The sequence below is a fragment of the Rhinatrema bivittatum genome, chromosome 8, assembly GCF_901001135.1.
Source record: "Rhinatrema bivittatum chromosome 8, aRhiBiv1.1, whole genome shotgun sequence".
Lineage (NCBI taxonomy): Eukaryota > Metazoa > Chordata > Amphibia > Gymnophiona > Rhinatrematidae > Rhinatrema > Rhinatrema bivittatum.
In genome coordinates this window covers 276,204,154-276,222,674 of record NC_042622.1, presented here as the reverse complement: position 1 = coordinate 276,222,674, position 18,521 = coordinate 276,204,154, and the positions used below count along the sequence as shown (strand labels likewise).

General features: G+C 42.8%; 1 protein-coding gene across 1 annotated transcript in view; it reads left to right on the top strand.

Moving 5' to 3' along the window:
- DOT1L (DOT1 like histone lysine methyltransferase) overlaps nucleotides 1–18,521 on the top strand; it is a 590,530-nt gene that overhangs the window by 246,463 nt on the left and 325,546 nt on the right. The window contains 1 exon segment of the mRNA XM_029610991.1: nucleotides 5,196–5,251. Coding sequence (XP_029466851.1) covers nucleotides 5,196–5,251 — 56 coding nt within the window.

The following is an 18,521-nucleotide window of genomic DNA, read 5'->3' as shown; positions in this document are numbered from 1 at the left end:
TCGGTGCCACCGGTGACACAGCCACAGCCTCCACCAGAAGACCAAAACCTTCCAGGCCCCTCTCGGCCTCCCCGAGACATGCCCCCTCCGGACAAAAGCCTCCTCTTAGGGGACACGGACACCTCTGAGAAAGAACCAAACTCCCTGGAGGAAGGAGAAATCCCTCCAGGAACGGAACCATACCGAACCATGATGCGTTTCTTCTCCAGAGACGAGTTATCAGACCTAGTGTCTCTGAGCTTGAAGGAGCTGGCCATTCCAGGCACAAGCGCCACAGCGGAGCCAAAGACAAAACCCTCTGCTGGTCGGGCTCCGTCAGGCCTCACACCATTTCCCATTGCTGCAGCCCATATAACAACTGATCGACCTGCAATGAAATGCTCTGGAGGCCAGTTTCAAAGGAGGACAGGCCCTAGAAGCCCTATATCCACTGGAACCCTCAGCCAAAGAACTCCTGGTGTTTCCCAAAGTGGACGCCATAGTCTGCACTGTCACGAAGCGCACTACCATTCTAGTCGAAGGAGTAGCGGCACTCAAGGATGCCCAGGACAGACGTCAGGAATCCATCCTTAAACAGTCATTTGATGCAGCAGCCATGTCATTGCAGATCGCTGCCTGCTGTGCCATGGTGACACATGCCTGCTTATCACTTGCCAAAATGAAACTTACGAGAATGCCCTTTACAGGAGCCCTCCTGTTCGGAAGCAAACTGGAGAAGTTAGCCGACAAATGGGGTGAATCCCCAGTACCTTGGCTACTGGAGGACAAAAACAAAAGAAGCCATCGCCCCTCTCCCCAAACATCCAAGGGCAGAGGATCACAGTGCTTCAGACCGTACAAGAATACATACCAAGCACCTCGCCCCGCTGGCAGGGGCCAGTCCTTTCGGAACAAACACAAGAGGGGAGCCGGCTCAGGTCCAGACCCCAGCCGCACCCCACAATGAGAATCAACAGACCCATCCACAGGAAGAAGCCATAGGGGGCAGGCTTGCCCTATTCTACCAAAGATGAGTCGATATAACATCGGACAAGTGGGTCCTAACCATCATTCAAGAGGGATACTATCTGGACTTCCACAGCATCCCCCCAGACAAATTTGTGAAATCCCCTTGCTACTCCCCCTCCAAGAGGACGGCAGTGGAAACCACACTGACAAAATTGCTCTCCCTAGATGCTATAACACCGGTGCCCACCTTGAAGACTGCGTTCCTAGTGGCAATATGTTCAGCCCGTCGCATCTCCGAATTTCAAGCACTATCCTGTTGGGAACCATTCCTCAGATTCACTCCAGGATCCATACAGCTACGCACTGTCCCTTCCTTCCTTCGAAAGGTGGTTTCTCATTTCCATCTAAACCAAACCATCTCGCTGCCATCTCCAGACAAGCATAAGGACTCTGAAGACTCTCGCCTTCTTCGCCATCTTAACGTCGGCAGACTACTAGTCCGATACCTGGAAAGGTCAGAACCCGTATGAAAGACGGACCATCTATACGTCCTTCACAGCGGGAAGAAATAAGGGGAAGCGGCCTCGAGGGCAACCATAGCCCGCTGGATCAAAGAAGTAATCAAGGCGGCCTACTTAGAGGCAGGGAAGCCTCCACATCTACAAGTCAAGGCCCATTCCACCAGAGCCCAGACAGTGTCCTGGGCAGAAACCAAGATGCTGTCACCCACCGAGATCTTTCGGGTGGCGACATGGTCCTCCATTCACACCTTCTCGAGGTTCTACCACCTGGATGTCCAGGCCCAGGAGGACACAGCATTTGCAAGGGCAGTAGTAAGTGGGCCACGGGCAGCCTCCCACCCGGTTTAGGAGTAGCTTTTGTACATCCCATTGGTCCTGAGTCCATCTGCTACATGCTAGGAAATGGAGAAATTACTTACCTGATAATTTCGTTTTCCTTAGTGTAGACAGATGGACTCAGAATCCTGCCCACGGCTGCCTCAGAATACGGAAACTTTGGATGACAATCCCCGAGAGCAAGACAAGTACTGGTAAGCCATGCTTTACCCCTAGTTAAGACATCCATAATTACCTGGTGTCGGCGTTTCTCGGTTGAGTGCCCTGGTGGTCTCCAGCTAGAAGTCACGTCAACCAGTTCAAGTTAATCAAGTTATTCAAACACACATATATCCACAATTGCTTTTCGAGGAGAATACTGAAGAGCAGAGCTTCCTGCAGGGGGGTATATGTAGTGCTGTTGTCAGATTGAAATCTGACTCCAACTGCTCTCAGGAGCATGTAACCATTGCTAATGGCAGTGGCTATTCTCTAAGTGAACTTAATAGCAGGTAATGGACTTCTCCTCCAAGAACTTATCCAATCCTTTTTTAAACACAGCTATACTAACTGCACGAACCACATTCTCTGGCAACAAATTCCAGAGTTTAATTGTGCGTTGAGTAAAAAAGAACTTTCTCCGATTAGTTTTAAATGTGCCCCATGTTAACTTCATGGAGTGCCCCCTAGTCTTTCTACTATCCGAAAGAGTAAATAACCGATTCACATCTACCCGTTCTAGACCTCTCATGATTTTAAACACCTCTATCATATCCCCCCTCAGTCGTCTCTTCTCCAAGCTGAAAAGTCCTAACCTCTTTAGTCTTTCCTCATAGGGGAGTTGTTCCATTCCCCTTATCATTTTGGTAGCCCTTCTCTGTACCTTCTCCATCGCAATTATATCTTTTTTGAGATGCGGCGACCAGAATTGTACACAGTATTCAAGGTGCGGTCTCACCATGGAGCGATACAGAGGCATTATGACATTTTCCGTTTTATTCATCATTCCGTTTCTAATAATTCCCAACATTCTGTTTGCTTTTTTGACTGCCACAGCACACTGCACCGACGATTTCAATGTGTTATCCACTATGACACCTAGATCTCTTTCTTGGGTTGTAGCACCTAATATGGAACCCAACATTGTGTAATTATAGCCTGGGTTATTTTTCCCTATATGCATCACCTTGCACTTATCCACATTAAATTTCATCTGCCATTTGGATGCCCAATTTTCCAGTCTCACAAGGTCTTCCTGCAATTTATCACAATGGTTAATGGATTTCACATTTTCCACAAGCATAGTCTACCATGGGAGGCTGAGTTTCATATTCTTTTGGCCTTGTAATTTGCTGTAACTGGGCTTTTTGGGTTTGGACATTCCCTCTTAGTACTTAGCAGTAGCTCGTATCTTCTATCTCAGCTCTTGGCGTTACTGCAATAAGCTGGCCTCTCGTTCCCATTCATGTTTCAGTAGATGTCAGTTTTATCACTATAGCTAGCTTTTTCTTAAAATCTTTTACTGACCTCACTATCTCTGAGAATTGTACAAAATCTTGTCTGTTCACGGATAAAAGGTTTATTAGATGGACATGCATGGGAACAGCATAATTTATTTTAGTCAAAAGATGCAGTTACCTCTTTCTGGAAAACCATTACTTACCCTCCTGTTAGATTGAAAGGTTAAGATGAAGATACCTCTAATTAATATTCAGGAAGTGGGTAATGCATCACAATCGTCTATCTCCTGCTGCTTTATTTTCCAGTCCTAAAATAATCTTCAGCTGGAATGCATTTTTAGACTGTTTGAAAAACTTTCTAAATGTCACTTTCAACTTGAAGATGATGGCACCTTTCAGAGGCTTGGTTGGTTTCCTGCCCATAGTTGTTAGCAGGAGTCTAAAAATAAGTCTGTGTTTCATACAGTAATTTCCAAACAAAGGAGTTTTCACCAAAGGGTTCTAGATTATCTAGGTCCTTGTTTTTTTTTCTTTTGGATTCAGCAGGTTCCTCCTGCTCTTTTTGGGCTTTCAGTTCAGTCCGAACCAAAGCTCCCTTTAAATTCTGAAAGGCTGTGTACAAAAATGTTCTTTTGTGCAACTTTTCAGAAGCTGAGTTCTAGTTTATGCACTGTGAGTCAGTATAATGCAATAACATCAGGATTTCAAGGGCACTTGTCCTACACACACAGCTTAGAGGGAAAGTGGTCCAAACTAGCTTCTATTATATTGTTTAGTGTTATAACCTTCATTTGCAACTATCCAGGGACTTTCCCCATTTTTTTGACTGATTCTAGCATACCCCCCACAAAGTCAGTCCTCTGACTGAGGGATCCAGAGTATGCCAATATATGTCTCTGTTGCCCAATGACTGACTTCCTCTCGGGGGTGTGTACGCTGCCTCTGCAGCATGTCTAGTGCTGCCAACCAAAAGCAGCCAAAACAAAGTCTGGGACCTTGAAACAGTTTTTCTTGCCTTGTAGCTCACAACACTGCTTCTGGGCCGTTGGGTTAGCTTGTCTTCTGTTCGGAGGACTGCAGTTACTGTCTGCTTCTCTACAGATTCATGGACAGCAGTTTCTGCTAGAGTCCAACCTCAGAAACTGGATATCTTTCTTTTAAATAAGGACAAAACAATGGACAAAAAGACTCTGCACGTTTGTAAATGTAGAATTGCCGGAGACTGGCATCTATGTAGCCAGCTAGTTCTCCCTTCTTCAGTGCCTGTCTGCTGCTTTGTCTGGTTGGATGAGAATGTGCATAATGCAGGTGGCTCACTTCTATTCTTTAATTATTAGAAAGGAGATTAAGTTTCAGTGTTGTCATGGAAGACGCAGCTGATTTGTGGAGGATGACACCCATTACTGATACTTCACATTGTCTTCCATATGAAATTCTTCTTTGCTCCCTCTGGATGGGAGACAGACAGCTGGGTTTCATAAATACTCAAATCAGCCTAAGAGGAGCTTGTCATAGCTGGCTAGATATTAATGTCTTACAATAACTTTTTAAGCAACAAAGATTTTAATGTTTGTGCTCATCTGTTTCTCTGACTTTTATACAGAAACAGGGACACTGTAGGAGTTGTAGTGATAATTCTTGCTACTGCTCTTCTATATATCAGTAGGAGGAGCACAAACTAAAGATAATCCTTTTCTTTTCCTGGCTGTGTGAAGCTTGGATCTGAAAGGGAATAAAATGAGAAGCTGGTAAAACCTTACAGTCTATCAGATTTATTAAAACATGAACTTTTGAAGATGAGTTTGCTTTGTCAGATGCAATATTAATGACAGTATCTATTGGTTTATTTAACTTTTTGTCCATGTAGACTAGCCCAATAGATTTTATTCCCCCCAAAACACAGTGCTTTTAAAACAACTTCTCTCTTGAAACCTGTGTTTTTTTCTTTTAGCTGGAAAGAGGGGACTTCCTCTCAGAAGAGTGGAAAGAGAGAATTGCAAATACAAGGTAGGTGATTTGTGAATCCTTGTGGAAAATGGAGCTCCCTGGGAACTAGGCCAGACAAAGTGATAACCTTAAAGCAGCAGTGATAGTGATGCTGCTGCTTGTCTATCTTTATTCAGTGGTGAAAAAATGATCCCTCGGCCATTCTTCTGAGACCCATTAATAGATTAGTATTCTTTTTTTTCTTAATAAAGTGAAAATGAGCTATGGAGAGGAAAATGCCTGTTCACCTGGGAGTTTTTTGTGTGGAGAAGGGATGCTGTCCTTTTGAAAGAAAAATATACTACTACCTTGTGCAGTATCATGGAAGTACTTTGAAGTTGTAATACTAGAAAGGAGCCAAAATATTGATTTTAGCTTGCAGTCTAAAACCCTGCCTGTTATCTGGTTGTTACCCATTGGGCAGGGTTTAGTGAACAGTGATCCAAGATTGCAGAGCAACCCACTAATGTTGAAGAATAACAAAAATGCTAAACACAACTAACCACAGTATTTATTCATGAAATGAGTATCCTGTGTGTGAATGTATCGGACCTGTGCAGAGAAAAGAGATTAATTTACTTATTTTGTTTTTTGCTTGCCTTTCCATATGATGCCCAAGGCAAGTAACAAGAAGTAGTAACAAATACAATATTTCATCAACATAAAAAACAGATAAAAGCAAGTAAGCAACTGTAGACAAAATCCAAACAATTCATCAGATAAAACAGGCAATAAACTCGCTAATCAGAATGGGAATGTATTCCATGTTGCTGATAGGCTGATTTATGCTTGGATAAGAGGGAGCAGAAGGAAGGTTATAATCTTCGTTGGATGCAGCTTGCGGGATCACTTATTCTGATTAGTGCGCAAGTAGGCCGTATCCCCCTGAGTGAGACTGACCATTAGATAATGGGAAACCATCTGTTAAGTTAATTTTGAATTTCATAAATGTTTTTAATCTAAAATTTGTGGAGGGAACCTGTACTTAAAACTACACCCACTGCTAAAGGGCACATGGATACTAAACCCAACTCTTGAATATATTTGATTATTTCTTTTTGTGTATACTTAAATCTTAGTATAACATTTCTATCTAGAAAAGTAAAAAATATTAGCAATAATTGTTATCTAAAGTAGCACTTCTATGTGTTCAAATGCTGCCCTGTGAGTTTATAATGCCATTTTATGAGTGAAAAATAACTTTTTAAATAGTAAAAAAGATTTCTCATCTCTTATGGATTTCTACTGGGAGCTAGGCTATCAGCTGCCTTGATGTTTCTCTGTCAAAAAAACAGGGTTGCCTAGTAGATGTGTGCAGCCAAAAATTGCTGTTAAGTTAGTTTCATAATTGTTTTCTTTTGTTTTAATATGCATAAAAACTTGTTAATGCACACTTAAACAGTTTTAGTGCGTGCACTAAGGAAAGTGAAAGACAGGACAGCGCATCCCTATTGGCTAGTGGTGGGATCAATGATGGAAGGGGAACCAAGTCTGAAAAGTGAAAGAAAGTGACTTAAAATTTCTCCTGCTCATAATATCTGTACACCTGATGGAGAAGCATTTCAATTTGAAAGTCAGCTGTGGAGAACTTCTGCTTTAATGTTCACAACTGGCCCTTACTGAGCAGATAACAAACTTTTAAAACTGGACTTTATTACTTCAGTAGAAATAAATCCCTGGTACATGCTGTGTATAGTCCTCACAGAATAAAAAATCTGAAACACATCTTATAAACCACTAACCTCTTATTCAGTTCTGTGAATTCTTTATATGGAAGTGTAAGGAGGAGTCCTCTGTCACTCCTAGATTCCGTTTGGGCTTCTCGCATATTTTTTCTCTCATTTTGGAAAACAGATTTGCCTTTACAGTGGATTTTTTCACTTGTTTGCAGTGGACATTTTATGATTTTTAGTTGTCTTTCCCTGAATCTCATTCACAAGTAAAGAGATGCTTAAGCTACTTGTGATGTCCCTTTTAGTACATTTGCAGGAAATAGTGGGAATTCTGAATTCTTCTGCTAGCTCGTTACCCTTTCATAGTAGATTTAATAATGAAGCATGTACGCTGAGTAAAACTGCAAACCAAAAGAACTTCTGATTTGAAATGCTTGAATTGAATGGTGTTTCTAGCACATAGACAGATGGGTTCAGGACCAGTGGGTTATGCACCTCTACCAGCAGATGGAGATGGAGCAAACTGACGTCACAGTATATATCCTCCTGCAGTAACATCAGCCTGCCAGTATTCTCTGTCTCCAGCAAATGGTGGACGTGCATTTCCCTACTGGGGATTGCTTTAGATCAGGGCTTCCCAAACTTTTATCCAAAGTGACCCCATTTTGGAACTTGAAAATTCATATGACTCCAGAGGCATACCTGGGAACTTCTGATTTTATGTCACCCTGATATTGTCAGGGGGGGGGGGGGGGGGAGAGATGATAGCAGTATGCGCACAAACCTTCTCTCTCACACATTAGCACACTCACATGTTCACTCACTCACATACTCATTCATTTCTCTCCCTTGTCCATATACATGTGCACCCTCACTTCTTTCCTTGTTCCACACACATACATACTCATACACATGCACTTGATTCTCTCCCTTTTACACACACTCACTCTTCCAAAACATACATACACACTCACTCACGTCTCTCCTTCCACACACACATGCATTCACTGTTTTACACATACACACACACACACGCTCACTTCTCTTCCTCTTCCATACATATACATGCATACTCACTCCTCCCTTTTCCACATATGCCCATAAATGAATACTTGCGCACACATGCACACTCATTTACTTCTCTCCCTCTTCCACACACACATGCCCTCTCATTCTCTCTTCTCGCCTTGATTCTTATCAGCCACAGGAGCTTCCTTTATTCCCAGGCCGCTGGACATGTGCTCCACTTCCTCCTCCTCCTCCTGCGGTGTTGGGCTGCTCTGCCCTTGTTTTATTTTCAGCGCGCGGCCCGACGTTGCTCCTCCTGCAACAGCAGATTTTTGTTTCCCATGGGGGAGGGCAACGCTCCTGCTCATCTTGCTTTTCACGTCATTTTCTTGAGGCACAGGAGCTGAAGCTTCTCCTTCCTTTAGCCTGTGCTGCTCCAGACCCTTTTTCTTCCGGCTTTCTGCCGCGCTCTGTTTCCTGCACCCACTGCCTTTCAGCTGTCCAAGCAGCTAAGTCCACTCTGGTTGAAAAAACAGCTACTGGACCAAGCCACTCATCTGAGGGACCACTGAAATCACTTCAGGAATTTTTAACAGGGTGAGGGACCATTTGGCATCACCACAAAAGAGCAGGGGAAATTAATTTTCCTTTTATTCTCCTTCCAATATCTAAAGCAGAGCTTCCCAAATGGGGTCATACATCCTTCAGTTGGTGTCACAAGTGCCTCAAGTGACGGCCCTCTTTAGGTGCCAGCAGCAGCATTAGAAGTGGAAGTCAGCATGGGGACTATAAATAAGCACACACTCATAGGCTGTGCAGTGGCACAGCCCTTGCATGAGTTTCTGTAGTTGCAGGAAGCTCTGTGCAAGGAGGGATCAGGGCAGCTGCAAGACCTGATGTGATCTGCAAGCGGCAGCAGCTTGGGACCAGCCATGAAAGAAGGGGAGGGTTGTGTGTATGGCCTGTGGAGATTTTCACTGGCACCCTTCCCTCACCAACTACTGAACCTAACCAAGAGAAAAATGTTGCCCCCGTTATCAGCCTTCTCTCTCTTCCCACTGTTATCATCCACCTTTTGCCCAGATCATCCTTCAAGGCCACTCCTCCCTCTACGGGGATAGTCATCCGTTTGGAGACTAAACAAACAAGTGCCATCTCCTCCCCACAGCTGGAGAGTTGTCTCTGTACTCAGCTGGGAAAGGCTGAGTTCAGGTAAGAGACGCATAAGGAGGGTGTTTTGTGTAGGGCTTCCTCCTTACCCGGTCTCTATGCTTGGTGCACTGTTCCAGTGTTAGTCCTAATCCGAGGGAGGTCTAAGGGGATGTGGGCAACCTGGCGGGTTGAGCAGTCTCTATCGGCTAGGCCCTGCTCTGAAGTTTTTCTCCCGCATGCTTTCCCTATGCGCTCAGCTGCCCTCTTAGGAGCATCTCTTCAGGCAGTGCCTTTAGTTGTATATCCAGGTTGTGAGTCCAGTTTGTAGATGCTTAGGCATTGGTTTTGGCGTCCAGGTTAAATGGCATCTAGGCTAGTTGAGTGCTTAACTGTGTGCTTAGCTTGGGCATGTTGATTGTGCGCTTATTGTTGGGACACCTGGTCTTGCAATGCCTAGGATTTGGATGCATAACTTTTGGACGCATAGAAAAAAAAGAAAGAAAGAAAGGAGAATGGCATATATAGCTAAGAAATCTAAGTGCCCTTCCCTATGTACTGCCTATCATATTCGGGCATTTCAGTCTGGCGTGCTCTTTAACTTGTTCCAGCGCTGTTTGGAGGCTCGGGAGAGTTATCGTCCTCTGATTTTACTAAGCCTGGTTCTTCCCAGTCTGATGAGGGCCTGGGTAAAGACATGTTAGGAGGAACGCCTGATCTTGGAACCCCCTTAACTGGTTTGTCTGGTTTGTCAGCGGGGGAAGGTAGCTCAGTGATTTGAATCCTTCTGCCTTTTCTTGGGTAGAATTTTTTTTTAAGGGTTATAATTCTTTCTTCAGGCACTGCCTCAGTCCAGTCCATTCCTGCCAGGGAAGAACCGCAGCCTGTTACTGCTGTTAAGCACTGGAATGCACCTAGATCAACAGTAGAACTTCCCTTTACGAACCCGGATGCCAACGATGACTAGACTGATCCTGACTCCCTGGAGGATAGGGAAATTCCTCCGGGACTGGAACCATACAGAATTATGTTGCAGTTCTTTCATGGAGATGAGCTACCAGTTCTGATCTCCAAGACTTTGAAAATGCTGGACGTGCCTGGGACAGATTCCAATTCTGAGCCAAAGAAAAATCTTATTTTGATTTCCTTATGGAAAGCCTCTTGATTTTTCCTGTCATGGATGACATTCAAAAATTGTTTGATCTTGCGTGGGGCGCCCCGGAGGCTAATTTCAAAGGGGGCCGAATTTTGGAAGGTTTGTACCTCTTAGATCCAGTGGTGAGAGAGCATCTATGTTTTCTGAAGGTGGACGTACTTGTTTGTTTAGTCTCCAAACGGATGACTATCCCCGTAGAGGGAGGAGTGGCCTTGAAGGATGTTCATGATAGAAGGATTGAGACCATCTTTAAACCGCCATTTGAAACAGTGGCAGTGACGTTGCAGATAGCTTCTTGTTTTTCCCTGGTGACTCGCTCTTCTTGACTTCTGTCAGGAGGTTGATGATTCTGGAGTGAATTCCAAGGCAGCTATGGAGTCAGCAGTTACCTTTTTGGCAGGTGCAAGCTGCGATTTGGTCTGCACTTCAGCCAGAGGTGTGGCTTCGAAAATAGTGGCCTGGAGTCAGTTATGGCTGAGAAATTGGTCTGCGAATGCAACCTCGAAGGCTAACCTTACAAAATTACCCTTTGAGGTTTGCTCTTATTTGGAAGTTTATTTATTTATTTATTTATTTACGGGTTTTTTATATACCGGGGCACATAAGTAACATCACCTCGGTTTACATTCAAACATTAATTCAGCTTATTGCTTTACATTATAACATTAAAACTGAAAGAATACAAATCCATGTAAAAACTTTGTATAATGAGAATAAATATCAGAATATGAGTGTCTGTAGGATTAAACTAGAACGCAAAGCAAAGGACTCAGTTCAAGAATAGTAGGCTTTTTTGTATAGCCAGGTTTTTAAGTTTTGTTTAAATTTTTTGTAGCAATATTCCTGTCGTAATTCTGATGGCATGGTGTTCCATAGTCTGGATCCAGCAATGATGAAAGAACGTTCTTTTGTAGTGGACAGACTAGTCAGGTTGGGTGCAGGGATCTTCAGTTTAGCTAAATGCTGGAATCTGGTTGGGTGGATTGATGTTTTGAATTGAAGGTGATCAGAGAACCAGTTCATATCTCTGTTGTGGGTGGCTTTATGAATCAGCGTCAAGGATTTATATATTATTCTGGATGCCACGGGTAGCCAGTGTAATGATTGAAGCGCTGGAGTGATGTGCTCATGGCGGCTTGTGTCAGTGATGATGCGGGCAGCTGCGTTTTGTAAAATTTGCAAGGGTTGAATTGTAGTTTTAGGAAGCCCAAGTAGCAAAGCATTGCAGTAATCAATCTTTGATAATATAGTCACCTGTAGTGCAGTGCGAAAGTCGTATTGGTATAAAAGAGGTTTAATACGTTTTAGTGTATGTAGCTTAAAGAAACCACTTTTAACTGTATCTGCGATTAATTTTTTAAATGTGAAATTGCTGTCAATGATGACGCCAAGGCTGCGTACTTGCTGAGTAATAGTAGGCATGTCATTTGAAAGATTATCATAGCTCAGGGATGCGTTTTTTGGAGGTGAAATAATGATAAGCTCGGTTTTATTGGTATTAATAGCCAATTGATTGTCCATGAGAATTGTTTTAATTTCTAATAAGGCTGCATTCCAAGAGATCAAGGCATTTGTGATAGTACTGGTGATTGGTATGAGTATCTGAATATCATCAGCGTAGATGAAGTCTTGAAGACTCAGTTTTGATAGTAGCCGGCATAGTGGTGTAAGGTAAATATTAAATAATGTAGAGGAAAGAGATGATCCTTGGGGAACTCCTTGAGCGAGATTTCTTGTCTTGGATTCACTTAGACCACTTTTGACACTATGTTCTGTTGCTCAAGAATGAATGAAACCATTGTAGTGCAGAGCCCGAAATACCTATTTCAGAGAGGCGGCTTATGAGGATATTGTGATTAACCGTGTCGAAAGCTGCTGATATATCAAGTAAGGCGATGAGAGATGATTTGCCAGCGTCTAGAGCTTTTAGAAGCACTTCAGAAAGTGATATCAGAAGCGTTTCCGTGCTGTGGTACTTTCTGATCCCAAACTGGGAAGGGAAAAGTAGATGATGTTCATCTAGGAAGTCAGTTAGTTGTTTGTTGATGATTTTTTCCATAATTTTTGAGAGGAAGGGTAGGTTTGAGACTGGGCGATAGTTAGCTGGATCAGATGAATCAAGGTTTGGTTTTTTTATCATAGGAGTTATAATAGCATGTTTGAGTACAGAAGGAACTATGCCTGTGGTGATTGATTTGTTGAGAATCTTTGCAATGCGTTTTGCAATTGTTGAACGTATTAAGAGAAGAATCTTGGTGGGCATAATGTCTGTGGGGTGGAATGCTGGTTTCATTTTCTTTAGAATTGACTCAACTTCAATACCAGTAGTAATCTCAAGATTGATAAGCTTAGATTCGGATTTATTATGCATGGCAGAAGTAGCTTGGTTGGTGTGAGAATCGTCTGTATAGGTAGAGGAATTGTTGATGTGGTTGGAATTGAGGTTAATGCTTGAATTCAGTGTAATATGAGATTTGAATCACATTAAAATCGATTGTATTTTGTTATAAAAGAATGAAGCTAGTTCTTCACATTTAGAATCATCGTTGTTGTTTTGGTTAGTGTGAACTGGAATAGTTACAAGGCTTTTGACATATTGGAATAACGCTTGAGGGTTGAATTGATATTGATGAATTCTAGCAGCGTAGAAATCTTTCTTCGTTTTATCAGTGGTTTGGCGATATTTGTGAAGCAAGGATTTGAATTTTAATAGAGTAGTAGAATTTTGGTTTCTGCGCCATTCTTTTTCTGCTTTACGGAGCTCCATTTTCATAGATTTTAGTACAGGGGTGTGCCAAGGTTTTTTTTATTAACTTACCAGTATTAATTACTTTAGACTGAATAGGACAGAAATTCTCTGCTATATTACTGGTAATTTTAAACCAAGATGATGTAGCTGTTACAGCATCTGTGAGATCTAAATTTTTAAGATCTTCTGACATCACTTTATTAATTTCATCTGTTTGACCTTGTTTTCAGAAGTTAATAGTTGTTTTGCTGTAGGCAGTAGTTGGTGAGTGTTTTAATGTGCAGCAAGTATCTATACGGAAGTGGTCCGACCAGGGGATAGGGGTGCAGCGGGGCAGTTTAGTTTCAATAAGAGAGTTGGAAAAGATGACATCAAGGGTGTGACCAGCTTTGTGAGTCGGGTTAGTCACAGATTGCTGAAAGCCTAGGGCATTTAAAAAAGTCATTAATGCTTCGCAGGCTGAAGTTAAGGGGAGACTATCAAAATGTAAATTCAGATCCCCAAGAATAATAGTTGGGAGGTGTATATCAATGTTTTTGGCGAAGTCCCAGTTCCTCAGTTGCTGGAGGATAAGAAGCAGATGTAGCGCTCCTTTATCATGAGATGATGTGCTAGGGGATCCAATCGCTTTTGACCCTGCAGAGGAGCGACCTTTCAGAGGACTTGTCCTTATGCTAGGTCTTAGTTCTTTCATCCCAGAGAATCCAGATGGGGCTCAGGTAGTGGAACCTCTCAAGCCTTCCAATGAAGGTTTGCTGACCCACCCCCAGGAACAAGAGATAGGGGGGGTGCCTTTCTCTCTTTTATCAGAGGTGGGTCAAGATCACATTGGATCAGTGGGTCCTGGAGGTGATAAGAGAAGGATATGCGCTGGAGTTTCGCAGTGTTCCTTGGGACATGTTCATGGTTTCTCTTTGCCACTCCTCGCAAAAAAAAGCAGGCAGTGGAGTCTACTCTGTCAGGCTCCTCAGTCTGAGGGCTGTGGTTCCAGTACTCATGTCTCAAAGTATGGGGTGATATTCCATTTATTTCGTGGTGCCCAAGAAGGAGGGCTCGTTTCATCCCATGCTGGATCTCAGAGGTTAACAGTCATTTGCGAGTGACTCATTTTCACATGGAAACTTTGCACTTAGTGATAAAGGCGGTGCAGTCTGGGAAATTTCTGACCACCTTGCATCTGTCTGAGGCATACTTTCATATTCCCATCTGATTGGAGCACCATTTTCTGCGTTTCGCAGTGTTGGGGTGCTATTATCAGATTCAGGCACTGTCCTTTGGTCTGGCCACTGCTCCCAGAACCTTTTCCAAGGTTATGGTAGTAGTTGCGGCAGAGTTTAGATAGGATGGGATTCTAGTACATCCGTATTTGGACAACTGGCTGATTCGGGCCAAGTCCCTGGAAGAGAGCCATGTGGTGACCCATAGGGTGATCTCCCTGTTCCAATAGCTCGGTTGGGTGGTGAACCTAGCCAAAAGCAGTCTTCATCCATTTCAGTTTTTGGAGTCTCTGGGTGTTCGGTTCGACACAAGACAGGGCAAAGTCTTCTTGCCAGAAGCTCGTATTCAGAAGTTGATGACGCTGTACACTGTGTGCCAAACATTGTGGTTCTAACTACAGGTACTCTGTTTGAAGGCGGCAACCCTGGAAGTGGTTCCATGGGCAAGGGCGTGCATGTATCCTCTTCAGCGCTCCCTGCTGTCTCTTTAGAACCCGCAGTCTGCGATTCGGCTGCACCTGCCGATAAAAGTCTGCTCTCAACTTCAGTGATGGTTGTAAGCAGATCTGAGAGAGGAAGTTTTGCTAACATCGCCAGACTGGTTGGTATGGCGGATGTGAGCCTCCAGGTTTGGAGAGCTCATTGTCAGGAACTATCGACACAAGGATGCTGGAATTGAGGAGTGTCTCTGGAATATCAATCAGCTGGAAACCTGGGCAGTCCGGTTGGCGTGCTTTTACAGTTCAGCGGCAGGCTGCAGGGTTGAGCAGTCCGAGTAATGTCTGACATCGCAACAACGGTGGCTTACATTAATCCGCAGGAAGGAACGCAAGAGCAAGTAAGTGTTACAGGAAATAGACCAACTTATGGAATGGGCGGAAGTGCATATCCAGGAGATCGATTCATTTATTTTATTTCTATCCTGTCATTCTGTATTCAATCCTAACTGTTTACAGTTTTACAAAAACATAAAAACAATCATATAATCATATAAAATTATAAAATAAATGCAATAAGAATTAAAAATTAAAAGAACTTAAAACACATCTAAAAATGAAAACAATTATAAAACCTAAATCTTTTTATATTTTTAACGTCGCCATAATCCGTGAGCTTTATTCCCTTTTCAGTGTACAATTCTCATATGTAAGCTCGAACAGCAAGGTCTTTAAGTTCTTTTTAAAAATCAGGAAGTCTTTTTGCAATCTTATTTATTTATTTATTTATTTATTTAAATAATTTATATACCGGAGGTTCCTGTATAATATACATATCACCCCGGTTCACAAAGAACAGTAACTATCGCTACATATAGCGGTTTACATAGAACAGAATAAAAAAAGAAGTTTTACATTGAACAAAACTAAGTAAACAAGTTTTTACATTGAACAAATTAATCGAAGGAAGCAAATAGTGTATGATATTGAATCGTTAATAAACATGCAGTTAATAAATCAATAAATAACATGGAAAATATGAAGTCAATATGAGTATATGTATGTAGTATGTATGAAGTCAGCATGTGTAAATTTCTGATTGAAAAAAAGGAAGAAAATAATAGATCTGAATAAATCGTTGTGGGCTTGAAAAGACTTTTCTTCGTGTTCTTGGCTCTAGGGGAAAGCTTGTTTGAACAGCCAAGTCTTAAGTTTCTTTTTAAATGTAGAGTGGCATGGTTCCAAACGAAGGTCTGGAGGGTGCGAGTTCCAAAGTGAAGGGCCCGCTGTGGATAATGCACGTTTCCTCAGAACGGATTTCGCCGGTTGTGTGATTAGTCTGTTGTGATAGGCGCTTCTGGTTGGTTTCACGGATGTGTGTAATTGAATTTGAAATGTTAGGTTGAGAGGTGCGATGTTGTGTAAGGCCTTATGTATCATCATTAAAGACTTGAACTGGATCCTGTATTTAATAGGAAGCCAGTGGAGATGGTGGAGAATTGGGGTGATATGATCTCTTTTTTTGGCATTTGATAGAATTCTTGCAGAGGCGTTCAGGACCATCTGAAGTGGTTTGATGGTGCATGCTGGTAGGCCTAGGAGGAGAGAGTTACAGTAATCCAGCTTTGGGAGTATGATGGCTTGTAAAACCATGCGGAAGTCTCTGTATAGGAGGAGAGGTTTGAGTTTCTTTAATGTTTGAAGTTTGAAGAAACATTCTTTTGTTGTGTTGACGAATTTGTTGAGACTGAGTCTGCTGTCTATGATGACTCCCAGGTCTCTAACTTGTTGCATGGTGGAAAGTCCTGCGGTGTCCAGATGTTGGTTAGTGTTAGAATGTGAGGAGGGGGTATAGTTTTCCGGTGCTATAATGAGGATTTCAGTTTTGTTTTTGTTTAGAACCAAGTTGAGGCTGGTGAGTTGATTGTTGATAGCTGACAGACATTTATTCCAGTATGATATGGCTTTGTGTAGGGAATCTTCTATAGGGATGAGGATTTGAATATCATCGGCGTATAGGTAATGTCTTAGCTTAAGGTTAGTGAGAAGTTGATAGAGCGGGAGCAGATAAATATTGAAAAGAGTCGGGGAGAGGGATGATCCTTGTGGTACCCCCCTTTTGGATTCGATGGTGTGGGACTCTTTGTTATTTATCTTGACCTTGTATGTTCTGTTCTCCAAAAACGATTTGAACCAGTTAAAAGCTTCTCCTGTAATGCCGATGTCTATTAGGCGTTGCAGGAGGCATGAGTGGTTAACGGTATCAAACGCTGATGAAAGATCCAGGAGAGCGAGGAGGCAAGGTTGGCCCTTTTCTAGGTTGAAAATGATAGTGTCTGATAATGATGTTAATAATGATTCGGTATTCATAGTCTTACGAAAGCCAAATTGGTTTGAGGTGAGGATATTGTTTTCGTCAAGATATTCTGTAAGTTGTTTGTTTACAACTTTCTCCATAACTTTGGCAATCAAAGGGAGGTTTGCTATGGGTCTAAAGTTAGCTGGGTCTGAGGTGGGTAAGTTGGGTTTTTTGAGGAGCGGCTTGAGCATGGCTAACTTGAGTTGGTTCGGGACATGTCCTTGGGTGAAGGAGCAGTTAATAATGTCTGCTAAAGGTTTGGCTATGGTGTTGGTGATCAGACTCAGTTTGTTGGATGGAATATGGTCTGATGGATGGGAGGATGGTTTTATCTTCTTGAGAATATTCTCTAATAATCTTAAGTTAGAGGGGAGTGAATTCCACAATTTAGGGCCAGCAATCGAGACCTCTTTTTCTCATTTCAGTCAAACGTGCGGATCAGACAGAGGGAACAGTTAACAAGCCTTTATTCACTGACCTCAGGTTCCTTTGTGGGATATGAGAGTGTAATGAGGCATTTAGCCATTCTATTTTTTCACTATGAATTGATTTATGCAATAAATATAAAATTTTATAGTCAATTCTAAATTTAACTGGGAACCAGTGTAAGGCCATTAGCGTAGGAATTATCTGATCAAATTTACTTCTGCCAGTTAGCTTGCTTGTTACGGTGGCTACTACCCCAAACCAAATAAGCCTGATACTTCACTTTCAATGCATATCCAGCATAGCTCTCTGCTTCAACGGCAGGGGAGAAAGACTGATGCTTCACGCATATCCAGCACAGCTCTCTGCTTCAACGGCAGGGGAGAAAGACTGATACTTCACGCATATCCAGCACAGCGCTCTGCATCAATGGCAGGGGAGAAAGACTGATACTTCACGCATATCCAGCATAGCTCTCTGCTTCAACGGCAGGGCGAATGAAGAAATCTATATACAGACAACCAACAAGGGCTGAATTATTTAGTCTGGGTGGGCGAGGGTGTGGCTTGCTTATTGCGGCGGTTGCTACTCCTAACTAATTGGGCTAGATATTTCACTTAGATGCAGTTCCAACACTGCTCTCTCATTAATGGTGGGGGTGGAAGGGAAATAGAACCAAAAAGTTACTAAGAGCCAGAAGTAACATAAGTATGACAGAAAAAAAAAAGTGTGAAACTTGTTGGGCAGACTGGATGGACCGTTTGGTCTTCTTCTGCCATCATTTCTATGTTTCTAACTATAATGGTCGTAAGAAGCTAGAATGTAGACAAAAAGCGCGTTACAATAGTCAAGGTTCGAAAAAATCAAAGTCTGGAATAGCGTATGAAAGTCATCATGACATATAAGGGGCTTCAATTGTTAGAAACGCCGGCCGTGGCACCCCGTGGCCGGGTGTCATGGCCGCCGGCCGCGACCAGAGTCGGGCCGGCAGCCACGGCGATAGAATACTCACCGGGAGCATCAGAGGCTCTTGCGGCAGCAGGCAGCCCTCTGTTTTAACTTCTTCGCGGCTACTGCTGCTGCCTACCCGACTGCATGGGTCTCGGTGGTCCGGCTC